Source organism: Siniperca chuatsi, linkage group LG4 (assembly GCF_020085105.1).
Source record: "Siniperca chuatsi isolate FFG_IHB_CAS linkage group LG4, ASM2008510v1, whole genome shotgun sequence".
Lineage (NCBI taxonomy): Eukaryota > Metazoa > Chordata > Actinopteri > Centrarchiformes > Sinipercidae > Siniperca > Siniperca chuatsi.
The window spans coordinates 12,704,439-12,732,371 of record NC_058045.1 but is presented as its reverse complement, the minus strand read 5'-3'; the positions used below and the strand labels follow the sequence as shown (position 1 = coordinate 12,732,371).

The 27,933-nt window shown below is 39.4% G+C and overlaps 1 protein-coding gene across 1 annotated transcript in view; it reads right to left on the bottom strand.

Moving 5' to 3' along the window:
- Nucleotides 1–22: 22 nt before the first annotated feature.
- slco3a1a (solute carrier organic anion transporter family member 3A1a) overlaps nucleotides 23–27,933 on the bottom strand; it is a 40,159-nt gene continuing 12,248 nt past the window's right edge. The window contains exons 4-11 of the mRNA XM_044192127.1: nucleotides 8,393–8,491; nucleotides 8,032–8,304; nucleotides 7,096–7,260; nucleotides 6,797–6,995; nucleotides 4,140–4,308; nucleotides 3,410–3,582; nucleotides 3,245–3,309; nucleotides 23–1,827 (exon numbers count right to left, since the gene is read on the bottom strand). Of these exons, the coding sequence (XP_044048062.1) occupies nucleotides 1,475–1,827; nucleotides 3,245–3,309; nucleotides 3,410–3,582; nucleotides 4,140–4,308; nucleotides 6,797–6,995; nucleotides 7,096–7,260; nucleotides 8,032–8,304; nucleotides 8,393–8,491 (1,496 nt within the window). The 3' untranslated portion in view covers nucleotides 23–1,474. The remainder of the gene's footprint in view (nucleotides 1,828–3,244; nucleotides 3,310–3,409; nucleotides 3,583–4,139; nucleotides 4,309–6,796; nucleotides 6,996–7,095; nucleotides 7,261–8,031; nucleotides 8,305–8,392; nucleotides 8,492–27,933) is intronic.

Genomic DNA, 27,933 nt, shown 5'->3' with positions numbered 1-27,933 from the left:
AAAGAAAGCAAAAGCACTCAAATTTGAATTTATTTTCTGAAAAATAATTTATTTCCAGAGTAAAATAAATGATATGTTGCCATACAAAAAGTGTAAGAAAAGGGACAATGTCAAAACTGTAACGGCAGAGAGATCAGTAGAGTAACAGGCCGTGTGTGCCGAGTTGCGTTAGAGTTCAAATACATGTCCAGGAATAAATTCAGTGTTGTTCACTTTGTTTGACCTGCACATACAACCTCCTGTAGCATTTCTGTAACTTTTATCCCAGATATTACAGGCCTAGTTTGAAGACACAGATTTTTGTTTTTTTGCCCCAATAATGCAACATACTACTTTCATCACTATGAATTGTCCCAAATCTTCTGTGACATCAGACAAACACATCCCAGACAATTAGATTATATATAATTGATAATGTCCTTTCAAATACAATCTAATAAAACATTCTGGGCCTAATGAAACAAATATATTACTCCTTATCTCTTTTACTTGAATGTCCAAACACATAGAAATAGATTTTCTTCTTTGCTCTTCAACTAGGTGCAAAAGCCAAAAGAGAACAGAATTAACATTCGTATTTGAATAATCCCTTATTAAGACATATTATGCTGAATAAAGTCTGCAGATGTAAAAACAAACATGGAAATGAAACAAACTGCTATAATGAAAAACAAACCTGCAGTCTGACACAAAACTAGTAATAAACATGGATGCATCAGATATGAATTGCACATTTGCACATATGAGACAAGACTTCACAGTCTAGTCTAAACAGTATCAAAAATAGTGCCTGTGATCCAGCAAGAGAACGACAAACTGAACATGATGACGTGCTGTTTAGTGACCTTGTTTAAAGTTCTTTTCTGACAGTTCAAACATCTAATAGGCCACTATAATAACCCAGTCAGGGTGTTTCTGTTCTCTTCTTCCTTGCTGCACTGAAATAAAATGCATTAACTGATGAACTATTAGTTTGTAAACACTTGGCAACTTTTAAATATGAATAACTGAAGAACCACCCAAACTTTTTTTTTTAATCATATAAATCAAATTTTTTATAGAGAGTGACAGACAGAACACATAGTGCACTGACTGAGACAGATCTCTGGAATCATGACAGACCTAAAACAATATGGCAACTATAGTTATAGTAGTCATGTCCGCTCACTAATACTCAATTAGGACTGAGACAGACAGTACTGTAGTCGTCCTCTACCACCAAGTCAACACTGGAATTCACCGGCAACACTGGACAACACCTTGCCGATACGTAAACGACTAAAATGGACCCTTTCGAAGGTTTACCGAGGATGTGGAGCGCCGTGGAGAGCAATGTCTCCTGTACAGGCCATTAAATAGACTGCCTTTATCATAAACATGTTATTTTATCCTTTCAAGAAAAGAAGAATAAAATCAAAACATATTCCTTTGAGAGAATATGAATGTCCACATTGTCCTTGTCTTGCTTAACAAACTATAAAACTGACTCTATATTTTCACAAAACTCATGGTCCTCTAGGTTATATATAAACTTTGTCTTGTCGACTGGTTTGGGGCCGTCAGTGAGAGAGGGGTAAAACTCAGTTGGCGTCATGTAGCCCTCGTGACTTTTGATGTACTTCTTGTAGTTCCTGCGTAAGCAATACCATGTGGTGGCGTAGAGGAGGAAGGCGACGCCCTTGAGAATGATGGCGAGGCTCACGTACAGGTGCCTGTAAGCTACGTTGTCGTACAGAAGGCAAGCGCCCCTATCGCCGCAGTCTGAACTCCAGAAAAGGCAAGTAGAGTCGATCGCAGCACCAAAGATCAGAGGAGGGGGGATGAATCCTGTAAAACAGAAACACTGACTGAGCCCACAAACTTTTGGTTTCCAGAAAAGTAACTTCAAAGATAAGAAAAACAACTTTATGTGCATTCTGGGTCAATAACAAATCAGTAGTTGGCCAATTTGTTTTTCTTTTACTGATTTTCCTCTTTCTTTTCTTTACATAACACAAGTATACTTGTTATTTAGAAGGTAAGGAAGTGAGGTAGGTGAAGAAAGGAAAAGACCAAAATAAAAGGATATAGGGATCTTTACTACAATACTGCATATTTAAAAGCACTACTCACTAGAGCAGATCTCAGGACTGTTTAACTTTAGATTCTTCTAATTTGGAATCAATTTAGTGACATCTGTGCTTGTCACTGATACTTTTGTCATGGCTGGCTATGTTTGTTTTTCTTTCTCTCTGCTGTACTCAGGTCTCTCTTGCAAAAGAGATCTTGATCTCAGTGAGACCACCCGATTAAATAAAGGTTATATAACTGCTCTACAATTACACATCGATTTGAAAGCATTAACGTTCACACTATTCTTAAAAAGGAATAGTCTGAAATTTTAGGAAATACGTTTATTTATTTATTTATATGTAGCTACAGTCAGCAGCCGATTAACTTAGCTTAGCATAAAGACTGTAAACAGAGGGAAACAGCTAGCCTTGCTCTGTCGGAAGGTAAATCTTCTCATCTAACTCTTGGCAAGACTCAGAAAGTGAATAAGCGCATTTCCTCAAATCTCGAACTATTCCTCTAACAAACACAAAAACAGCTTGGAAAAGAGGAATAATAGTAGAAGTTTCATAGGGTCTGTCCCAACACCAATGCTCAACATGAAAAAGTGAATGACATGTTGGATTTAGCATGAATTTACAAACTACACAATTATTGCAGAATCTCCAAAACTGATTATCAAAAATCTATTCTTGATACTCATATCTTACATTGTCAACATAAATATTACATATAATATAATAATATATATATAATATAATATTAAATATAATATCCTTTTTTCAATTATTTGAGATATACGTTCCTCAGTCAAAATAATATTAATATGTTTTATGCACAGTTTACCTGCATGCTTCTAGATAACCTGATTTAGACTTTTTTAATTCCATTACTCCTCCCACATCTGAATGTGCATTTGTTTTTCCAAGTACAATGCAGTATGGTTGATCTGATTTGTTTGTTCTCTACGTGGAAATAAATAAAATCAACAAAGCATCTGAGGTCGATCGAGTCATGTATTTGCGTGAGTGACAAGATTATCTAAGCATGTTCCAGTGAGCTCTGGTAAACCTCCACACACTTGCAGTCTTAACAGGCACTGAGGCAAAAGCCAAAAGTGTGAGTATTGAGACAGATCCATAGCATCTAAACTTAATGTGTTATCTGATGAAAGTTCTGTAATAGTTCTTACCGAGGAGTCGTAGCAAAAGAAACAACAAACCAAGTGCGTAGGATTTCAGTTCAGGGCTCACAGTCCTTCAAGAGAAGAAGATAGAATAAATTACTATGGTTTGTTGTCCTTATACATTCTGTGCAAGAACACACACTCTTCACACACACTTATCCACAAACATACCTAATCAGGATGATAACAGAGGGAGTCTGGGCCATGGCTCCGACCAGGCTGCAGGCACAGATCACACACAGGAAGACCAGGAAAGCCTCCTGGCAGCCCGGCATCGGACATTTCCCTGGAACCGCTGTGGCGAGCTCACTCTCAGCAGACACACAAGAACATCCAGTCAGGTTCTGTGAAGCAAAAAAAGACGAGAAGGTTCATCAAAGAACCATTTGAACTATAAAAAGTGAGTCGAATTACAGTCATTTTCACTATTTTCACATTTAAAGGAAAGACTGGTTTCAACACAGCAGAACTGAGTGATGCGTTCCTTATACCTGCACTTAAACAGAAATAACAAAATACTGCTATAACTGCTGCGGTGAGACAGCAGTGATAGTGATAGTTTGTGCTGCTGAGCTGAGAGAAATTCTCTCTGCATGTGATCTGAATATAGACGACACTAATCTGCAGTCAGCATCAGATCTCGAAACAACCACAGTAAAACTTGATTGCCCAGCATGTGATAGCTGACGACAGAACTATGAAATACTGGAACTTTTTTACTTTGAATTTTAATATCAAAGCATATAGAACATTTCAATAAGCTCAAAGAAAGTGTTTGCACCATCTGTAATTAATTTGGTAGAATCAGGTAAATAACTTGCCCTTGCCGAGACTGTGAATCCATTTTTCTTATGTGAGATTACTGTCACTGATCACTATCACAGTCTATCATGGTAAAGACCTGAGAGTTGTTCGACGTGGTCTGAGAGCTTCCTGTTTGGGTGCAGCCGGCGAAGCAGGCGGACAAGTAGGTGACACCGTTGGAGCCGCACACGGGGCTGATGGAGGAGGTGAAGCAGGTGCAGTGACTGATGCACTGAGCTTCTGGTTTCTCGCCCACCCGCAGAGTCCTGAACAGAGACACAAAGAAAAACCTGAGCATCCTTTGCCACTGTAAGTACCAACTATATCTGTATGTCGCGCAAAGAAAATCGAAGAAGCACTCTCAGCCCTTTATCAGTGATACTATGGGCCTCAATTTTAACATCTCCATGGAAACTGCACTGCACAGCTAACTTGCTCTGGAACAGGCTGGGTCCAGGCTACCAAATCAAGAAGTAGTAAAGGCCTGAAGTCAGTATTTCTACAGGACCACAAGAATACTGCTTTCACATTAAAATAACAAGAAATAAAGGCAACGATACGGCTGGCTATCTGTAGCACAACATATCAAAGCGAGTCAAGTATTTTTACACTGGGACGGCCATTTAAAAAAAGATACCTTGGACTCATGTAGATGTAAAATGCTGGACAAAAGTCTTTCTAGCATGTAAATGCCTACAATTTAAGTGGATCCATGAACACCTACTAACACAATGGTATAGAGACTTTTTTTCCAGTGGAGAGGCTCAGTGTCAAAATAAAAGGAAATGACAACACCTTTATGGATCTATGACAAGCTCTGATTAATCTCTTGCCCAGTGTTCTATGGTAAGTGATCTAAAGGGCACACTGGACATTTCCATGTAAAACATAACACAAGTAGATTTGCATGTACAGAATAGTAATTGAGTGATACTGTATACATATGTTTAAATGTGTCCTTTTTAAGATGTTTGATATTGTTGTGTTGAGCACTGTTATGATTAGGGCTGCAACTAACAACATTTTCATTAGCGGTTAATCTGATTAATCATTTCTACAGAATTACAACAAAAGTTCCCAGAGTCCAAAATGTCTTTGATGTATTGGAATTTGTTGGGGTTTGGAATATTGCTTTGACCGATCAATTAAATCGACTAATCGTTGCAGCTCCAGTTGTGTTGCAATAAAAATATATAATATAAAATCTATCAAGTACTGAAAGGTGACTGAATTCTGAATGTCAGAGTGTCAGATTTGCGGTCTTATTTACTTCTTCTGCAACCAAACAATTACTATTTGAGACATAATTTTCCCAAATTTAGACTTTTTCCTTTGTAGCCAACATTGTTGTGAGCATTTGGTTAGACAACATTTAATGGCTTATTTTGTTAAACAAACATGTTCACATTCCTCAAATAAACATTAAAAAAATTATTTTTGCTATCAGTATCACAACTTAGGTATTGTATTGCCACTAATATTGGAAAGTTTAAAACAATTCCCAGCTCTAGATGGTAGAACAGATGGTGAAAAGGAGCGTAATTCATCATGACTAATCAAACAAGAAATTAACAAATGCCTCTGTCTGTATATAAAACAGCAATTCTAACAAGTAGCCAGTAGTTACAGTTGACCAGTTAATCAAAATAAAAGTAAATTAAATGTCCTGTTTCATAATAATTTTGCTGTAAAACTCTTTCACTGGTGACTCAGTGAAGTCTGTTGCTTTGGTATTCAGTCTGCACTGCTCTGAGGAACACAAGGACACTTTCTGAATAGAAAATCTTTTTATAGACTCGCTGAGATGACACCAAGTTGTTTGAATAAAACGTAAGTCCACTGTGCCCCAATGACCGGCACTGATAAGAATTTTTATTTACACATTAAGACCCTCTGCAGTTCACCTCCAATGAAGTCCTACTAACCTTGGCAGCAGTGTTACTTTTCACTGCTCATATTTATTTATTAGAATAACTGGGTCCTTATGATAGGACAATGTTAACAATGCAATGTTAACAATGCATTTCTATAACATTTTAGGGGATTAAAACTCACTGAAATTGCCAGGAGTATAATAATATTTTTTTAATCTATAATTTATTGTGTATAACATGTAGTCTAGCTTTCTCTGCTGAATCTAGATAGAGATGCTGGTTTTAAACAGGTTGGTTTTATTTGATTTTATCTTACATACAATACTCTGTACCAGATCTGCTGAAGTTACATGTGATTGGTTAGTTGTTACAAAACCAGCTTCTTCATGAAAATGAACTCTTAGCTAAACTGGAAAATCTTGGGTGAACAGAGGCCGTCGTAAGACCAGTTATCCAGGAAGTTAAACTTTCTAAAACCAGGTAAGTTGTAAAATAGCGTGACTATGGTGCACTCACTTCATGGGAGCAGCGTGCAATAAAGTCATTTATATATACAGTATATTTATATAACAGAATAATACTGCTCTAACCCAGTGGGTCCTAACATTTTTGGCTTGTAAACGAAGAAATGTCTACTTGTGACCCCTCGTCACAGGTTGCATCACCAGTTTAATCAAAGAGTGATTTTTTCCCCCTTGTTTTATTTGAATATTTTTTCCTGAATAAGTACAATAATTCAGTAAGTTACCAGAAAAAAGCAAAAATTAGTGGGGAAACTCATCTCCCAACACCTCAAATTTATCTTGGTCGGCAACTATTGCCTTAACCTGTATTCAACGTTAAATACAAATGGCTGCCGCACATTCATGTTGTATCCTACCTGTTGCCGTATGTGACCGTCACTCCTGCGACAGGACCGGTGTCACAGCCCAGGAACAGGAAGGAGACGTAGCAGGCAGTGGAGATCAGGTTGACCAGCATGGCCATGCGGATGGCTCCCAGCGCCGACAAGTTCAGCTTCTTCACCAGCAGACCGCCCATAAAGATCCCCAGACATGCACACGGAATGGCCGTCATACCTTAAAAATACAGTTGGCCAAAACCTGTTTATTATACTGGTATACAAATGTGTGTGACCGTGCATATGTGCGCTTGTGCATGTTTGCTGTGAACACAGACCTAACAGCTGGTTTGCTGAGGAGGTGGTGAGGCTGAACTGCTGCTCGAGGTATTTCCCCAGAAAGGCTGCAAAGCCCGCCACGACTGCGATCTCCATACAGGCCGCCAGGATGATGCAGGTGAACACTGGGTTCGACAGGAGGTGCTTGGTCACCTTGGGGATCACTAGTCGTAAAGAAACAAGGAACCATTAAGATCCAAGCATGTTTGTTCGCAGGACAGACTCTCTTGTTGCCTTTATGTCTTTTCTGGCACCTGCTCTGATCTCATTTGACTACATTTGTTTAGCAATCAAATAACATGAATAATAAACCAATTACTTCTCAATGGATAAAATGCCGAGTTCCAAAACTTTTTTTTTTTTTTTTTTTTTTTACTTATGTGCAAAACAATGACTAAAAACTAGCATTTAGATTCATGAAGTAGCTTATGTAAGTGCAAATTTTCTCCACCTCCACCAGGTACAACATTAAAATGCTGCTCACAGTTTAATGCATCAGTAATAATTATACTACAGTAATATGATATATAATAATACAGCCCTGACTGGAGACAATCTACATAATGAGTAATTTAATTGTTGATGCTTTAAGTAAATTTTGATGATAGTACTTTTAAGTAACATTTCCAGCGTAGTACTTTACTTGTGATGGAGTATTTTTCATTGCGGCATTATTACTTTAATTAAAAGGAGCTGAATGCTTCTTCCAACACTGAGCAGATCTAACCACTTTTAGTTGTAACCATTTTATACCAGTTACAACAGTATCAAACTCAAGATACTTTTAACATTTTAATTCTTATTCACATTTGGCAAATATAGAAAATGAATTCATCAATATATGTTATGTAATTTAAAATGTTTTTACATTTACAGAATGTATATTTTCCTTGCATGACTACACTGCAGTACTACACTGGATCCTGCACACTCACCCCTGAGTTGCTGACAGCAGGTGGGGCTGTTGGCAGGCTCGTGGTTGCGTACAACCCCATTGCTGGACTTTGGAGTCTCATAGTCTGAATTCAGAGAGGGAGGAAGCATAACCTGCTCACTGTCTGCCTCCTCCTCTCGCTCCTTGTTTGGCAGCGACTGAGGGAAGCCAAACATAAAGAGAGCTGAGAAGAAGAGTAAGGCACCACACAAAAGGAAGCCTGCCCACCAGGCCCCGATCCACCGCGGGTCGTCATGAGTGATGCCCAGCTTACCTGTAGAGAGGCACAGCAGAAGTCAATACACTACATGCACAGAAAAACACATTAAAATAATGCAGCACTGGAGAAATATTAAACTCACTGGTGTCGATGAAGATAGCATCCACATAGAACTTAGTGCAGAGGGAACCAAGGATGAAGCCACACGCTGGCCCAAACACCAGTGTAGAAAAGAGAATTCCTGCACAGAAACAAATATCAACTTTAATATTTGGTCTAATTTCATTCACCTGACACTTTCCGAAATACGTTTATAGTGACAAAAACAAGCCCAAAAACAAGTAGGCTAGTTTTGTTAGAACAGCCATGAATATTGTACTACAGGTCACCAACCAAAGTCAGGAGATGCTCTGTATAATACTGTTAATGCCTTCTGTATGACTCTATAAAACACCTGTGGTAAACAAAAAGATATATAAGGGATCCTTTGTGCCATGTGTAATCAATGTCCCCATGCTGGGAGATTTCAATAAGTTGTATCAACTTTTACACATATATTGCTTATGATTTGTGATACTTGTGTTTATTATTTGTATTGTGTCTTATTGTGTTTACTGTCTTCATTGGTGAGACTAAAAGACATTTTCTGCTCTGGTGGGACAATAAAGTTTTGTTATTTAGTTTAAAAAACATATTAATGCCCAGTGCGGCATGAAAGCTGCAAACCTTCATATTTGAGAGGCTGGAACCAGAGAATATTTGCCCCTTTTTGCTTTTCATTCAGCTCTGTTTTTATGTGGGTTCAGTGTGAAGCAAGACAGCAAACAGGGAAACATTTTGGTTCTCATGAAAGATCAAATCAGCCAGTTAAAACCACAAAGCGGGCGCAGCAGTGGTGGCAACACACACTGTGACTGTGCTCGTTATGATCACATGGCTCAGCCTTCTCTCCCTCGCAGGGTAACAAACACATAGAAACACACACTGTGAGGAAGACACCTGACTACGGAGACCAGTTCTTTTGTCCCAATCTGCTCTAGCGGGCAGCTGGAAATAAAGTATGGAGCCCGGAAAATCCAGAATCCTCATTAGAGCGCTGTCAGCGGGGTGAGAGTCTGGCACTGTGACTCAGACTGCAGGCAGATAACGAAGACTCAAAGCTCAATTTGGGAGACAAATTTCTCCCTGACTGTACGTCCTGTGATCTGTGGTATTATTAGACTGCAGAAAGGAGTGCTGGACTGCATCTGGCACACAGCCACAAACCAGATCCTTGTTCTAAGTTTGACCACTGCAGCTCACAGGAACAGCAACGCTAGCTTCAAATTACCATCAAAATAAAATGAAATAATCTCTGCTATTCCACTACCTCCTGCAGCATTAGAAACATCCTCTTTACTGGCTGCAGGCTGGCCTTCACATTGCTGCTATCAGCACAGCGTCTCCAGTAAGATGTCGAATGCCAGGAGCAACCACTTAATGAACAAGTGTGGAAACTTTGACTAAGCTTTGTTTGTCTCTGCTAGTACTGAGAGTGAATGCACATGTCTGCTTCCTGCCTTGACCACCCACATAGAAAGGGAGTCAACACATTCACATGATTGTAGCCTCATTCACAATCATAGTAAATTCTTCACATAAAAGAAATGGCTCACAGATTTGTTAGGTGCGGCTCACTACCTATAATGTGGTATAAACAGACTCATTTAGGCAAGACGAGGAGTGAAACTAAAGAAAAGGGCGTTTTCATGTTGGTACGGGAACATATTGCTTTTTTTCCCCACCAGCATACAGCTGAAACATCTTTGCGGTTGACAGTCAGACCAGCACGGAAATGAACAAAAAAATGTGTGTCCACGAGGCAGGCATATGTTTTTACCTCTTCCTTCAGCTAGCTTCTGAGGGTCTGTAATATGAAAAGAAGGCAGATAGCATGAATGCAAGACTGCCAAATCTGAAATCAAAGTTTAAAACGATTAATCTCAAACAACAGTGTGTAACCACCTCTAACATAAACACACAGATGGATTCACACCCACAAACACATGTAAACACACAGGAAAGAGCAGTTGAGGCTAAATACCAGTGAAACTGCAGTTTAACAGCACTTGCAAGGAGGAGGGCTGCAGTCACTATGTGACTAGTGAATTTGCCTGTGGTGTTGCGAATGAGGCCTGTGCACTCTCTGTTTTGAGTGTTTCCTTAGAAACGGAGTGTTGTCTTCTCATAGCAACAACATTACAATTGCTTTCATCACAGGAAACCTCAAAGAGGAAATTCAGTTAGTGAAATCATCTTCCTGGAGATGACGGCTGAGATAGCCCACGACCACTGAGAGGATAAATGTTTCCACTGAGTTCCATGCCTACCCCCTGTTGCATCAAGAAACGCTGTCTCCTTCATGATAACATTGTGCCACAGCGCAATGAGGGCCCATGCCTCCTTATCATTCTTCTGCTTCTGCACAAGAAACAAGGGGGATGCACAATTTTGAAGCTGGTGATAATCTTCACATGAAAGATAAACTAAAATATTTTCTTTTTTGTGTTAAGCAGAGGAAAAGCATGCAGCAAGTTGAGTCTCTCACATTAGGATTAAGCTGGCATGAACATGAACCAGATCTTGTAGCCAAAACATAAGCAAATTATCAAGTCCAACATTGCTTCAGTAGGAGCCAAACCTACTTGATGTGAGGTGCTCAAGATAAAAATCTTTCTTTTGACCTCTTTGGTAGCTGCTAAATGGAAACACAGTCAAATCTTAAATAACACCGTTAAACTGTGAAATGTTAAATTCTCCAGTTTGGCTTACAGAAAGTGTTCCAAATTTTAAGAAACATGTTTATTCCCTTTCTTGCTGAGAGTTAGGTGAGAAGATTGATACCACTCATGTCTCTCCATTAAGTATGGAGCTAGAGCCAGGAGGTGATTAGCTTAGCTTGGCATAAAAACTGGAAGCAGGGGGAAACAGCTAGTCAGGCAACCAGCAGAGACTCAAGGAAGTCTTATTAAAAAACACACTTTTAGTTTTGTGTGTAGCCAGGCTTGCTGTTTCCCATTTTCAGTCTAATTTGGTGCTGGCTGCTGTTTCATATTTACCGTACTGTTAGCTAAATGAGAAGGTTGATACCATTCTCATGACTGTATGGTAAATATGAAGCTACAGCCACTTAGCTTAGCTTGGCATACAGACTAGGAAAAGGAGATGACAGCTAGCCTGGCTCTGTTCAAAGATAACAAAATCCTCCTACCAGCACCCCTAAAGCTCACTAATTAACACGTTGTATCTCACAGTGATGACAGTGAGGTTGCCAGTTACGACACTTAACTCCTCCTAAATCCAATAATTGTTGGTTAGGCTAGCTGTTTGGCGTCCAGTCTTTATGCTAAGCTAAGCTAACCGCCTCCTGGCTAGAGCTTTGTACTTTACACGCAAGCATAAGAGTTATCAATCTTCTCATCTAACTCTCAGCAAGAAAATGAATAAGGATATTTCCCAAAAATGTCAAACTATTCCTTTATGGTAAGAGCAGAGCAGGAGATAAATGTCATGCAACCATAAAGTAGAGCTGATTTGAACTGTTTCATGTGAAGGATTCCCCTGGGCACATACTGACAGGCTTGGTTACTGTTATTACAAACTTTTATTCCCCATCCACCTCAGTGCTTTATTCTTTCTTTTAATCTTATTTCAAATAACCGACCTTTGCTCTCAGGTCAAAGACGAAATGACAACTCTGCCTGTACAAGCTGTAAAGGCACATATTTCATGTTTGTCATGACAGGGTTAAGCTGAAGAAAAAAAAAAAAAAGAAAAGAAAACCTAAGTTAAGCACATTAAATCTCCATGAAGGACAATACATGACCACAGCCGTGGGTAATCTTTGTAATACACTACTTCTCCAAACTGCCTCTAAATCCCTTTTTCCCTTCCAGCGGTCCCGTTACGAGATAAGTACAAAACAAACTAATTTGTTCATGTTGTAGTTCGCCCGAGCCTTTTAGTATCATGTGAATTATACTCTCAGGGGAGCATGTCAGATGTAATTCAATAACAAAGCTCGGCTCTAGTGTTTTTGTCTCCCTCTAATTTGTTTAGAGACCAATAGAAAAGGCTGGGAAAGCTACTGTCCATGAGGCTTGTCCTTTTCCGGATATTAATTAACCCATAGATGCATCCCCATCCCATATCTTACACACTTACACAGAGTTGACTTAAAACAAATGTTGAATACACAAATGCCCACACATTCCCTTCAAAGATCAAAGAGGGTTATTTTTGTATCTTGTGAAAACTGTATATCACATCAGCATTTCACATGTAGCGCTTGACGTCATGCTATTTATCTTCGCACTTGGACAGGATTTCCACATATGTATGTGACCCATACAAGCACCTCCATCTTATACACTTTCCTAATTGTTTAACCAAACACTATGCAGAGATTAAGCCATAATAGACGAGATGCTAACTGTGACAGGCTGCACTCTTCATAAAAATCACTCCTGAGATTAATGTGGAGTCAGGTGAAACCCAGTGAGAGGCAGATTTAATGCTGTTCGACACAGATACAAGATACAAAAATAATGGCCATTTATACACCTCTAGTTGTAAAGTTTACTTTCTTTAGACCATCTAAACCCAGGGGTTGAGATTATAAACCAACGCAAGGTGAGGTTAAACAGATAAGCTCATGGTAATCAAAATGTCAGATGCATTGCACCACCCTCAGTTTATTTCCTGCTCTCACTGTACAAAAGGAATTCCTTCTCCTCAATTAATCCAGCTCATGTTGGCTCAGTAATCCCCTGAGCTAAATAAGAGCAGAGGGACAGTGCAATGTGGGAGGCCAAACAACAGCTAGTGCCACTTTTACGAGGGGCCAGACTGAAAACTGAGTGTGAGCTAAATGATTAGTAAAAATAAAGCCAAGAGCCTCGGCCCTCCACCTCTGGGGCCTTAACATGAGTTTATGTCAGAAGTTCAGTCTAGAGCAGGAACAAAAAGAGTCTCGGAACAGAATAACTGCATAAGGCAGACAAGATTTCAAGGTACTATAAAGTTTAATGACTGTAAGATTTAAAGAGCTTTCAAACAAAAGCCCTGTCTTCCTCTTCTGCTGTACATCAGGTCATAACATCCTCTGTGTAGAAGTGTAAAGGCATTCTTAAGATTGTGCCGGAGATGTCAGACTGAGCACAGGCCATTTGCTGCATGTCCGTCGAAGTAAATGTGGCATCACTCACACTGACAGTTGCACAAAAGATTCAGAACACCTCAACTCACACACCATATCCAACAACCATCCGTCTGCTTCCTGGCAACACGCTTCCTCTTATCAACTGTACAGAAACAGCAAAACGCCTTCTGGTTTGTGAAACCAGAAACCACTGCTTCCATGCAGTGGACTGGGTTTAATAGGTTACAGGTATTTTTATTAAGAAAAAGCACATGCTTCACAGCTTCTTATTTGTAAATTGTTGTGAATTAATATTGAAAATTAGTGGTTGATGGTATTTTAAATTAACATTTAATGACAAAAATTTTCCATGGATCCAGGTAAATAGTATCCATTTCTTATAATACATCCTTTGTTGTTAGGTGGTCATTGTTAGCTAGCATGTTGTTAGCTGATGGCATTAGCTGGTGAAAGTGTATGCTTTGTTGTTTGCTAAGGAGAGGTAGCTGAGAAAGACTGTTTGATTGGTGGGCATGGCTACATGCTGCCAGTGATGCTAGTTAGCATAGCATGTTGTTAGCTGATGTGAGAGACAGAAGTGAATATAGCTTGCTTTGGAGGGCTGTGTTTGTCAGATTTCACCATGATATACCAGTTATCAGTACACATGATGACTGGTCGCACTTTTGTCCAACCTTTCATAGTTCATCACAAACGCATCAGCCTCGTTCTTACCCTGCCACTGTAGCCAGACTGCTGACTACAAGCTAGGCAGTAATTATGTATGGAGTTTTGCACTCTGATAAAATCACTAATAAAACATGTCAAATAATTATCGCTGTATAATAAAGAGTGTTAACTCAACAAGCCTGAGAGGGAAATGCATGGTGGCCGGGCTACTGAAAGAAACCATCACTTTTTATCTTCCACGTGCTAGTGTACTGCAGGTGAATATCTTTCAAAGGTCCAAATGTTAGGATTTACAATTTCCACATGCAATCAGAGTGATTGGTGGTCGTCAACTTGTCAATCAGTGCTCTGTAGTTAAGGGAGAGGACACAGTTAATTTATCAGCATTGATGTTACATGTAGAAGCTGCATAAACTGGCTGCAGACAGATTTTGAGTAAAAATGACTAATAATATTTAAATGAATTTATTACATACATATAGGATGTGGTATTAAGAACAAAAAGTGTTAGAGTCGCCCACATGTGTTGTCTTCTTCCACACATAACACATTTACACACACACACACACACACACACACACACACACATCACATGATGGTATCATCTGGCAGTGCACCTGTGTGCTGGGACTTGTGTACACATGCACACACACACCACTGGCACTGCCATTTCCTAAGAAAGTACATATAGACATGAAGTCGTAATACGTCATTCACAAGTAAGAAGCTATTCAAGCATGCCATGACAATCTGTGGTTCTCAAATGACTGCCTGCTTCATCCGATAATAACACAGTGAAACTCTGCTAAACACCTAAACATAGTGAATCTGCATGATGTTATCAGCTATGATCACAGTGATCCATTTATTTATATCTGTTTTAATCAAATATATCAAATATATTTGAGGAAAAATGAATGAATGAAATGAAGCTTGAAATACCAAGGGACTGCTGTTCAGCCAGCCAGTTCTGTCTCTTGCCATTTCTTTTTTTGTACGTTTTTTTCACTGTCACATCTGATCTTAATCTCAAAGTCATTTGTCTTCAGGCACTCTGAGGGGAACTGACAAAATTCTTATCTTATATTTCTCAAAGAATATCTAACTAAAGCACCACTTCCTCTTCTGTCTTTGGACAATACTATTAACACTCTAATCCTGCAGACTCTGTGACTCTCTGACATTTGGTTGACACCCAAGATGTGAACCTGTGAACAACAACAAAAACAAACTTGCTTGAATAAATCCCCTTACTGAGATTAAATATGATTGACTTTAAATTCTGTGAAGATTTAGTACGACACAAAATCCAAATGTCAGCCATGATCAGAGAATGATATCAGTTTATGCAGATAGCTGTTATGTAAACTCAGGCCCCCTCATGCCGACAGGATTAATAACAAACAGGTGAAAGTCATGCAAAAGTTGTCTAAGTACAAAGTCTATTTTGATGAGGTACAGAGGATATTAAAGGCTACCGAATCTTCAGTGATCCATAAGTAAGAACTAACAGCATTAGACAGCAGCTTTCACCCCAGGAAGTGAAGCCTCGGCCCACTTGAGTGGCTTTTAGTATCAACGTCAACATCGGTTGTCAAGGAAAACATTATTCACACTGAAGGCAGGACGTCTTACTGGATATTTTACAAATATCCTAAGAATTCCATAGAACAAATGTTTGTACCATTGTACATTTAATTAGATGAATTAATATGGCTTCTCTGTCCTATGAAAACTATGTATCTCCAAAATGTCAACTTTTAATGAAAAACCAAACCAGAAAAACAGCCTTGTTTTCATCTTTGCAATGCATTTTGCAGATAATCCAACAGGTTTTTAAATGGTTTATTTAGCTTATAAAGGAACTCTTAATTCTTCAGTTCATCTGAAAAATTCTAAATCACCAAAATTGGAGATACATGGATGGACAGCAAGTATTGATAATTCTGTGGATTATTTTTTATTTATTTATTTAATTTAAATTCTGTCTGTAAAATGCAAGAAAAATTGTGAAAAATTATAATTTCCCACAGCCAAAGGTTATGTATTCGATCAACAGTCAAAACCCCCAAAACATTCAGTTTACTACCATATATAAAACATCACATATTCACATTTGTGAAGCTGCGAACATTTGGTATTTTGCTTTGAAACAACTGTTAAAATAGTTCTAGATAATTTCTCTGTTGATCGACTAATTAATTATCAACTTACTGTTGCAGCTCTAAATCAGTGGGGGAAATAAAAAAACTGTGATAACTTGTTGGTCAGCTGTACCCTATGGTAAACCCTGTTGGCTCTACACAGCCATGACCTAAATAACAAGCCAAAGCTGAAAGTAGGCTCTCAACTCACATTCAAATGCCATTACATCAGGATCATCCTGCTTTAACTTCCGCTTACGTCAAATCATGTCAAATTTGAAACCCCCCCCTCTGCACACGTCCGGCTGCGATCTGATATTAAAACAGCGTCTTCTCAGCTAGTTAAACTTCTAACTTGCACTGGAGCAGACAAGTGTTAGAACAGTTTCAGTGATGCCATATGGTTGCTATACAAAAAGTGCAGCTTAAGGACACTTTTAAAACTATTAGCATTTTGACCCTGAGGATGAGCACACCACTGAGAAGCCGGTGTGCGGCCCCGCCGACACACCGGCTTCTCTTCCCCTCAACGCCCTGTCATGTTAAGCTGAGCTCTGGCTTAATCTAAGCTTCCAAGAGGTCACAACCTGAAATGGGAGGTCGCAGTCGGGCCTCGCTGAAGGTTTCACTAACTCATATCAGCTGCCTGTTTGAACAGACTCCTGATATGAGTCTAGACTGCTGATAACAAGATTATTTTTATATAGCAGGACAACCAGGTGACTTTCACTGAGCGTACTGTACGTACAGTTTGTGTTTTACAACATCATCTTCTGTAATTTAACACAAAACACACGGTCTCCACTCTTACACTGCCTAATGTCAGATACACGAGGCTTGTTGTGACTATAAATATGATTTGGGAAATGCTACTTGAAGTAACATTTAATGCAGAGTTACAGTACTTAAGATTTAATTTACTGTCACTCTTTTCAGACAGATCAGAATACTGTCAAGCTCAATAAATACCCAAAAACATTTTTTTAGAATTTTATTTTAATTGATGTGAATGTTATATTCTTAAATAGGTAGTATACTTTTAAACCCCAACAAAAAACAATATACAATAAGAGAAAAACAGATAAAAACCAAATATGTATTTAATATAATTAGTTTTAGTAGTACATAAAAAAGTATCAAATAACAAATATCTGTTTATTAGAGCTGAAATGATTAGTCAATTGAACTAGTTGATTGACAGAAAATTAAATCAGCAACTATTTCGATTGTCATTTTTTAAGGAAAAACGGCAAATATTTTCTGGTTCCAGCTTCTCAAATGTGAGGATTTGCTGCTTTTCTCAGTTTTATATCATTGTAAATTGAATATCTTTGGGTCTAGACTAACAAGACATTTGAAGACATTACCTTGGACTGATATTTCATAGACGATAATGCAAATAATTATTGTTGCAGCCCTACTCTTTAAATTTTATATTGTTTCATTATATTCATACCAACTGTGTTATATCAGAGGTAAAAAATTGTAAATGCTGACTGAAGATCTGCTGTGCCCAACAGATCTCTGTCCTGTTTTATAATTCAGGTGCTGCGACAGCCGAGCTGCCACATCCCATGACTCTTTGGATGACAATACAGAGAAAAATCACTTAAGTAAAACACACTGCAGCGGGATGGGAAAGGAAAAAAGGTTTTATCGAGTGAGATACACGGCAGAGCTGGGACAACCCTGTCATAGAAATAAATGCTTTTTTAATCTAAAAAAATAAAAAAATAAGTCAACATCCGGCCCTCTTACATTATATAAGACAGAGTGAAGCCATCATATTAAACTTTGGGAACAAAAGAACAAACTCTGTATGTGTGTGTGTTCATATCCTGTGGGTGTCTCCTTACGGATACATATCAGAGCGTAACACTTGATCTTGATAATAAAAGCAGAGTAAAGTATACAAACAGACATGAAGGAAATTAAAACAAATGGGATGGATTGTTTAAAAAGCAAAATATTGCATTTAGTCTAAATCATCACTTGTAAATGGATACAGGACAGGTTCACAAAAATATGGAGGTGGTCCTGCCTCCCCTGTTTATACTCGAACTCCTTCAACTGTTATACTTCACGAAGAGTTCAACACTTCTACCACAGTCCACAAAAACCCAATGTTGTTTATTTTACTCTGCCTGTATCATAAAAATTATCCTTAAATATCCGCTTGGATTTGGAAGTTGTTGATCAACACCAATGACTCAAAACAGATCTTTAGATGAGCTTTTTTACAAACTCTTTATCTTGCCTCTACTCTGTTTTGGGTCAAACATTCTCAGTACAAAGGAATTTCAAGATACAGTATTATTTTTAGTCCACATTATGTATCATATTAAAAGGCCCTGCACACTCAGTTAAATTGAGATATTTTGGATTATTACCTTGAAGGTAGGCAGAGCTATGCTGGAATTATCAAGATATTACCAGACTCCATGTACCTATTAGGACGATAAATGTGTAACCTGTCTCGACCTAAAAGGTGCAACAGAACTGACGGGAGAGTCAGGGAGATGTCAATCAAGCACAGTCTGTACACGCCCACACCGTCCTGAGAAGCAGGCTAGTAGGTGTTTTTCATGGAAGACATTTTTTGATGTCACAGTAGGAAAATAGTAACAGGTGGAAACAATTAACTGAATGATGGCTGAATTCCATTTAGCTGCTTCAGTTTTAGGGTCCTGGTGTTGTGCATGCTGGCTCACTGTCAGCATGCACAATAAAATAGAACAGAGCCATCGTTATTGTTATTAGTAATAACACAAGTGACAAGTTTACTATAGGCCTTTAAGAATTTTCTGTTGGATCTTTGCTTCAATTACCTAACTCACGCCTCTTTACTCTTTATAAAGTGAGACTTTGATGTGTGTATCAGTTACTGAACAACTATGAAGTCAGAGAGGTTGATCAAAGTGATTAGCACTTTAACCATTTCTGTCAGTGGGAGAAAAGAAAATATCAGCATCACTGTGAAAACAAGCTCGGAGGAGAAGCTTTTCCAAGAAGCTGAGTCTGATGTCATTTAGTACGGAAGCTACTCTCGATCCTCTTTGTGTTATTTACTCGCCTTTAGCTGATTGGCAGCCTAATTAACTCAAACATATTGGCACCTTGAAGGCCGCAGTAAAACCAGCTGTATAAAGACACATGATAGTTTAACCTTGGCGATCATAATTCTTCATCAAATACATATTGTAAGCTTATAACAGCTTCTATTTTTTTGTGGTAAAAATAGATTTTTGTTGAATACACTGCTGCAAAATGTAATGGTGTGTTGTTGCTACTTTTCTAGTCAGATAAACTAGAAAGAGTGTGCTCAGTCTGCCTGTGATCAGATCCTTCTGCCTTGTAGGTCAATGGCATTAGGCTACTTTAACCTGACATGCAGTAACTTAATCTTTGAGTCTAATTAACATTGTGTCATCACTCTCCAACTATTCCAGGAAGCAGTAAAAGCCCTCATTAACCTAAATGGCACCAGTATTAGTTTGCTCTAACTGAAATCCCGTTTGTTTTTGTTTCATGTCCGACAGATTTAAATCCACACTCCTAATTAATGAAATTATCTTCATTATTAATTACCAGACAGTAAACTGCGCACGTCATTATAATGATTATAATTCACTGTTTCTGTGCATCAATGTTTTTCTGTGCAAGGCTGGTGATTTTCAAATATTACAGTAATGCAAGCTTCGACTGCTGTTACAATAGTAATGCTGGTCTCTCTGTCTCTCTGGGCCATAAGATTACATAAACAGACCAGGCATGTTTTCAAAAAAGGCACTGATGTGATGCTGGAAGCTCAGCCAGACTGCCAGCTATGTGAACACCGGGTCAGCAGAGGAGGGAGAGAGAGGGAGACAGAGGGAGAGAAGGACGGATAGACGGTGGGTAGGAGTTAACGTAACAGAGCAAAGCCTTGTCATTCTGCCCTGCTACAGTGATCTGTTTGTAATCCTGCTTCAGATGTTTTCTTGGAGCCGAGACGGCGCTACCCAGAGTCTCCATTGTTGGGCAGTGGGGTGGTAGGATGTAGGCATGGAGGAGAAAGGGCACAAGACCAGAGCGTGTACGTCTGCCGGAGAGCCACAGCTGCTCTATTGAAGACGAGAGGCACAGAGAGGTTTGGGACTCTTTGACAGCAGCTGGTAACAGCTTCTTCAGCAGGTGGCCTGGTCTAATTATCAGGTTAAGATACCAACAGCCTGTTTCCCCCTTTTCTCCAGGAACCTGTGAGAAGCAGGCGCACAACATGCAGGCGACTGTACAACAACATGTCTGCCACCAATTATAATGGAGCACTAATTGTGCTGCATCCTGAGAAAGAGGAGAATCAATGGGGAAAGCCAGATGTGGGAGTTGAGAAGTAGAGCCATAACTGGAAGATATGTTTGAAAACAGAATCAAGATACTGAGATTTTTTTTCAACATGTATCACGATACATCAAGTATAAGCAAAATCACTAAAATAATCAAATTGATGCCATGAACTGTGGTCTTATGTTCAACAGCAATTTATCTCATCTGAATCCAGTATCAAATCAACTCATCATATCTGAATCATTTCAAATCCCTTATTGAATCTAGTTAGGTTTATCTTCAACATCTGTAAGTAACTAAAAAACTGGGCTTCAAATATTTATTCAAGATCTGTTAACAGCTTTTTTTTTGTTAAGAGATTTATAAAAACTACAGTTTTTATAAATAGCCTAATTAATGTTCACAACATGTAGCTACAACCTGAAAATAAGATGAGCAAAATAAGACAGACACACTGAATTAACTTACTTTTGCACAACTTTTTTGAGGGCTTTTTTTTAGAGGGAGATTCTGACTACTGGAACTGACATGACACCATTAGCTTCTGTGTCTATCAAACAAACAATCTTGGACAGAGTTGCAGATTGTAAATGAAACCAGCATGTGAAACCCAAACCCAACCTAAACTCTTCACACATGTAAATCGAAAAGATTTTAATATTATTAATATGAGTCCACTGAAACTTGATATAATATGTAATATTACTGAATTATCGCGCAGCCCCACAGAGCCATCAATCAAAAACCGAGCATTCATATCATACAACAAGAAACAATGAGGTTTCTATATCCATATAAATAAAGCTGCATTGTGGCAGGAAAAACTCAACTGTTTTCAAAGGGAGCAGAAAAATGGTTGGATCAGAGTGAAGCCAGCCAGAAACAGTCACTTCTGTTTACACATGGAGCAAATAAAGTTGACTGAATCAAACAGTTAATTATAATGCCTGCCTACCTATTGATCAGAGTCCATTTAATTAGACACTGTTATCCCTCACTCTCTGCCATCAGTGATATGGGGATTAAGTGCTGAAAATGCTTCTGAGTAATCCTAGGAGCCCACAGAGCAACCACTTATACACCATTCAATCAATGGGGCTTGTGGTAAAGCCACAAGAGCAGCGTGAATCTGTATTTCCTGAGCAAAGTCCTTGTCCAAGGTCAGGATTTGCCATAAACTTAACTGCTCATTTTTTGGATGAGAAATGAGCAGTCAAGTGTGTGGCAAGTCCAAGACGGGAGCTGACCAGCAGGCTGCCTCTCCATTCGTGTGATTTATTTATTTTTTTTACTTCATGTGGTTTGCAGATCAGGCAGAGCAGAGTGACAGCTGCATCCTTCGCAGCAGGGGCAGAGGAAGGACTGAGTATCTCAATCCAATAGTTACAAAAAATAAAAATAAATAAACAGCCTAACAACGTCCGTTTCTGTGGCAACGGCTTGCTGATGCTGCTGTGTTTATGATCTGTCTCCACCCACCTCTTATCACCACGCTCCTCCCCCCAATGGATGACACAAAAAAAAAAATCCCCTTTTTAATCAGCAGTGACAGAGCCTGACCCAGATTGCCTCGAGAAGGCTGCAGGGTGGCAGGGTGAGGTTTACTGAGGCCACGGGGATTCATAATAGAGAGGAAAAAGTGCCACAAGCATGTTTTAGGCCAAAATACTAGCCACAATGCAGCAGGATGCCACATGGAGCACCTTTCAGGGTGCACTGTTGCAAATGGCAATCTGGTAGAAAAAAAAGAAACATGCTCATGTAGCAAGAGGCTTCAACATACGGCTCTGCAGGGTCTGGTGATACGGCCTGAGGGTCTCATATGTGTTATCCAACATTGATCCACTTCCTACAGAGGTCTGACCTATTTACTGGCTTCCAACCTCACACTTTCTCAGTTCCCTCACGGTCCAGCTGAGGGATGAAAGGTTCATCAGGACAGAAAAGTTGGTCTCCATCATCAGTGGAACTTTATAAATAATGTTCAAAGGGTCAAACTGTCCAGGTGAGCAGTGCCAGTTTCACAAAGATATTTTAGACAGGTCAGTAGTGTTAGACCAGTCTTGAGTTTGCTCTTAGATTAGTCTAAAACATTAGCCACCTTACCCCCAGGCTAACTCAGAATTAATGTTTCTTAGTTCTACGTATCTACTGTATCTTTGCTTCATGGAACTATTGAGATGAAAATTGGTTTCACATATATTTAGCTGCTTCCCTCATGTTGTGTGTAAGCTGTCAAAAACAAAACAAAATGGGGGATTTAGTGATGTTTACATTTAATCCGACCAGCTAGACATCCAACAGACAGGACTGTACAGATTGTAGCAAAACATGCACTGGCATAATCACTGTCACTGCAATACTATCCCACAAACAGCAGATTGACTGGGGGAGGTGATTCACTCCAGACAAGCAGCCAGATGACGAGTCCTTATGAGGCTACTACGCGGCCTGACACACAGCAGAAATCTAGGAATGTAAAAATCAACCTCGTGCCATGTACACACCCTTCTGAGGTTCATTTAACACTAACTGATAGTTATACCCGCCCTATCCGATTCACATCAGAACTACGTGTAAACAAACTCTTCAATCAGCTCTTGTCATCTGCAAACAGCGGCTACTGAAAAATCAAAAATTATTGACAGTGGACACATTTGCTCTGTATGTTTTACCTCGTCACCAGGCAGGACTGAGAGATGACCTTATTAGATTCAAGGAAGTACAGCAGATTCAAATCAAATATCAAATTCAAATTTAATGAAACTTTGACTTGGGGAAGTCACTAATCAATCACAATGACTAAAGCGTAAAGTGTGAAGTCTGCCTCTGCTCTCTCTACATGATACTCAGAGTATTTGGGGATAATTGCTGATTAGCTTTGAGACAGCAGCAGCATGTTGTTGACCGGTTGGATACAAGATAATCTCATGTTCAGTGCCCTCTCTACCCTCTAGGACCACCCCGAGGCAACCGAGCAGGGGGGCGGCCGCTGCGTCCTGCCTGCTGCATGACGTACAGAAAACGTCTCTGGGTCATTAAGCTCAGAGCACTGTTGAGCGTCCTGTCACACATGGTGCACACAGATACAGTGAATTACAGTGATGCAGAGGAGCAGCGGCTGGCGGATGAACATTTACTGCAACGTCGTTTATCATCTTGAGATAAAGCATACTGGTGTTGCTAGGCAAACTCAGCATGCAGCTTATGGTGGGGACGAAAAAACCCATTTAGAATCTAATCCTTCAAGATGACATTAGCATGTGCTGAGTTTAAGTAGCTTATATAAACGCCCTACAGCAGCAACAGTTTGGAGTCAGAGCATTTTAGCAGGAATGTTGACAAGTCTCTCGAGGATCCCCCTGAAAACTTTGTCACTGTGACTACTGCAATCGATTTTTCCTAACAAACCTGAAGCTACATTTATCCCTGCAAAGCTGAAGTGAACACAAACTGATGAAATATATTATTAGAAAATTGCTGGAATATGCAGGTTTGAAAAAAATACACAGTAGCTGTGGTGAAAGACTGAGCTAAGGCCTGAAAGTAAAATACAAACCAGTGGTTGGCAGCAAAATATAGAGATAAGAAAGGTAAATGTTTTTTTTTATACTTTAGCTCTCCAGGTAGAAGCAATTATCTTGTCTCAGGCCACAATGGGAAAAAAGGACCTTTGTGTTTCCCCACAGCTAGTCATTCCTAGTTTGGTAGTTTGGCTGTGTGAGCAAGAGAGAGAGCATGTCTACTACAGTCGCTCTGACAGGCCTGTGTTCGCCAATTAAACTCAGAGGCACTTCATACTCTCGGGCTGTTGCATTGCTACATACTGTGACTGCTGTCTGTCATTGGTGCATGAAGTTGTATGTCCAACTGAAATCACAATTAGTAATCCTTTTTGCAGTCAAAAATAATGTGAAAGTTATTTTACATTTTACTGTTAATATATATTCAGTACTGAAATGAAGAAAAAAGGTCTTTGGGGATATCAGAAACACAGCTGTAGCATTCAAACCTCTACGCGGGTGGGCTGGTGTACGCGTTTGATTGACAGCTAAGCTGGCAAGGCACTGGGACACAACAAACTGTTTACTGTTGTAAACAAACTGTAGTTTACAAGTCAAAGACAGGTTTTGTTAGCAGTGGTACTGAAGAATAAGGAATATAACATTTAGCATCTAAACTAACTGATGTTGACATTAGTAGGTTTGTTTTTGAGTTGTTCAGTGTGCCACAGCTGACTAGCTAACTAGCTAGCCAAACTGACATTAGCTATGCAATTTTTCCCAGGTGAATGTTTGTTAGGTAGCTCGTCCAGCAAACCACAATGCAACACAAGGCGTGTCTTTATTTGTAGAAAAGAAGGAGAGCTAAAAAGCTAATGTGGGTTGTTTTAAGTCAGTGTTGTGTTGTATGTTGCTAATGGCTGCTCTCTGGTAGTTAGTCAGTCATTGACAGAACAGTGATGTTTCTGCTTGCAAATACAATTTAAAATTAGCTAACCTGATTGGGTTTATGCAAAGACATTCTTTGACTATGTAGATGGATAACCAACGACATTCCAAATGCAAAGACACCAATAAATATAAAATATACATTTCTCCCTCTTTAGTTACTGATTTTTAGGTCGCACGTTAGTTACGTGGCTCTAGGCACGGCAATGTCAGTCCACCACTTTGGTCCAGATTGAAATATCTATCAAAGTATTTTATTGATTACCATGAGATTTTGTACAGACATTCATGGTGCTCACATGAGGAATCCTAATGACTTTGGTGATCCTCACTTTTCCTCTAGCGCCACCAGCAGGTCAAAATTTTACTTTGTCCAACACTGGTTTATGACCAAAAACCTGCAAAACTAATGACACGCCCATCAGCCTGAGCTGTATATTGTTTAGTGCTAATTAGCAAATGTTAGTTTAGCGTGTTAACATGCTAAGATGGTAAACATTACCTGCTAAAAATCAGCATGTTAGCATTGAGTATGGTAGCATGTTGACACTGGCATTTGGCTTGAAGCGCCTAAGTACATTCTCACAGAGCCGCTAGCATGTCTGGTGAGCACAGGACATATAACTTACATAGCACAATCAGCATGAATGCTTTAGCAGAAAAAAAAACATGCTATATAGTATATAGACTTTATAACAACTTCGGCAAGACTGTGTGACTTCTGCCAGTAAAAGAAGCTGCTTTGGAAAATTGCACTTTAAGCCTCTTCTCCATCAGCACTTTTGAAACTGATCATACATTTCTTATATTTATTATGCAACGTCCACATGTCCAAATCTGTGGGATTTTGCATAAAAGAGCATGACATGGATGAATTAATTAATATCATCCTTTCAGTCTCCCCCATATCTGTACTGTACCACAGGCACTACATACTGTGCATTATAGTTTAATGAAGAAATCTTTGGCTGTTTAAAACCTTCTAAAACTTGGAGAGGCAGATGGGTGGAGTTTGTGCTTTACGATACACAACGTCAGCTCTAAACCTTCTCTGTGTGTCCTGTACAGTATATGCAGTCAGGGGCCCTGTGGGAAGAGCCAGAATTAGCAGTGGATAGTGAAAGGTCATAGAGCAGTGGGAATAGAGATCCTGTTGACGCAATCTGTCCAATCATATTTATTTCCTTTGGCCAGAGATGAGTGCCTACGTCTAGATTTGGGAAACAAACCAAAACAACACAATCCCATGAAATACATGTGTTTATGTTTGACTCTGCTTTTAGAGTTTGACAATGGTGGTGATGGCATTCAAACCGGTTTCTTGAGAACACTGAAGTACTTCCTTTTAAGAACATGTACCACTTAGTACAGTCCTAAAACATATCTTAACCAGACAGAGACAAAAAGCTCTCTAAAGACTTTACTTGAGTGTGTTTTACAGCAGTAAGCGGTGTCTGCTGCAGTATACACAGTAAAAACAGACAGTCTGAGCGTCTGGAGGAGTTTTCCACAGGCCTGTGTGGTATGCATGTGCGTCTCAGCTCACTCAGACCCACCTCATGGCTGGCTAGTTGGCATTCTTGCCTCACTCTGTAATTATGGCTCTTCTCCAGGCCTCTCGGCTCTACTCTCCCTGCAGCGCCATACTCTTATAAGGGCGTGACTTGACTCTGTCATAGACACACACTTTTTTAACCTGGCCATTTAGCTAAGGCTCTAATTTTAACAATAACACATCACTGGGAGAATATGTGCACTGACAATAGCTGTAGGCTACAGTTGCCGTGGGGGGGGATTAGCTTAAATTACACTTTGTGCCATGTATCATGAATCAGGGTTATTCATGCTGTATTTCACCTTGCTATGTGATATCACATCATTAAAGGGCATTAAAGAACTGCAGTGAAATTAATACTTTAAACCCTGTTGCCTATTGAGTTCATGAAGAAGTTTCAACACTTAAAGCTGTGAAAGAGTCTACATGCCAAACAGCACGTAAATACACACTTGTAATCTGGGAGTGTGAAAATTACAGCGCAGTGACAGCAGAGGAAATTTTACTTTATACGGCACATTTGTCTGGAGCTGTTAAGAGAGACACGTGTCAAGTTTCTGGTCTCAGTTTCAAAAGGTGTTTTCCTCTCTAATTTCCCTCTAATGGCTTCTTCCAACCGCCACACACCTAACTTCCCCATCAAACCCTCTGCAATATCTGTCTGCAGTAACAAAATACACGAGTGAGATGATGGACTGATTCACTTTCATGTTTTGAAAATCTCACAACAAAGCTACATTTATCTTATCTTACATTAGATAATCCTGTGATGTTGTGGGATTTAGTCTCAGGTGTGTTTACAATGACTTAAAAATTAAATACTGTATAAGACTGAAGCCAAAGCCAAAGCATTCAGAACTTGTGCAAAACCTACAGGAAATAAGCAAATATTTGGTATACAACACTTTGGCAATAAGTGTTTTGAAACAAAACTTTGTCACTGCTGTAGCAATGTCAAGTTGTTGACGTAAACCGATGAATAATCCAAATACATTATCATTATGTGAAAAGAAATCTCACAGAATTTCAGACAATCTACTCCATTCATGCAGCTGGGGGCACATGACAAGCCTGCAGCAGAAGGATTAGCACGATCAGCTGAGTGCTACTCAATACCACATTGTTCCTCGCTGCTCACCGCTTGTTTTTCCTCCGACTCTCCTTGCAGCTTATCAGAGGAGGACAGAACCAAATCCACCCCCCCACGCCTGCCAAACTTCAATCACTCACAGTCCACTTCCCACTGTAAACTGCTAAGAAGCCAACACGGCGATGCCAAAATGTCAAAGCCTTTGCGGTACTTTTTCAGGCTCTTTATTGTTTCAAACAAAGCGCGAG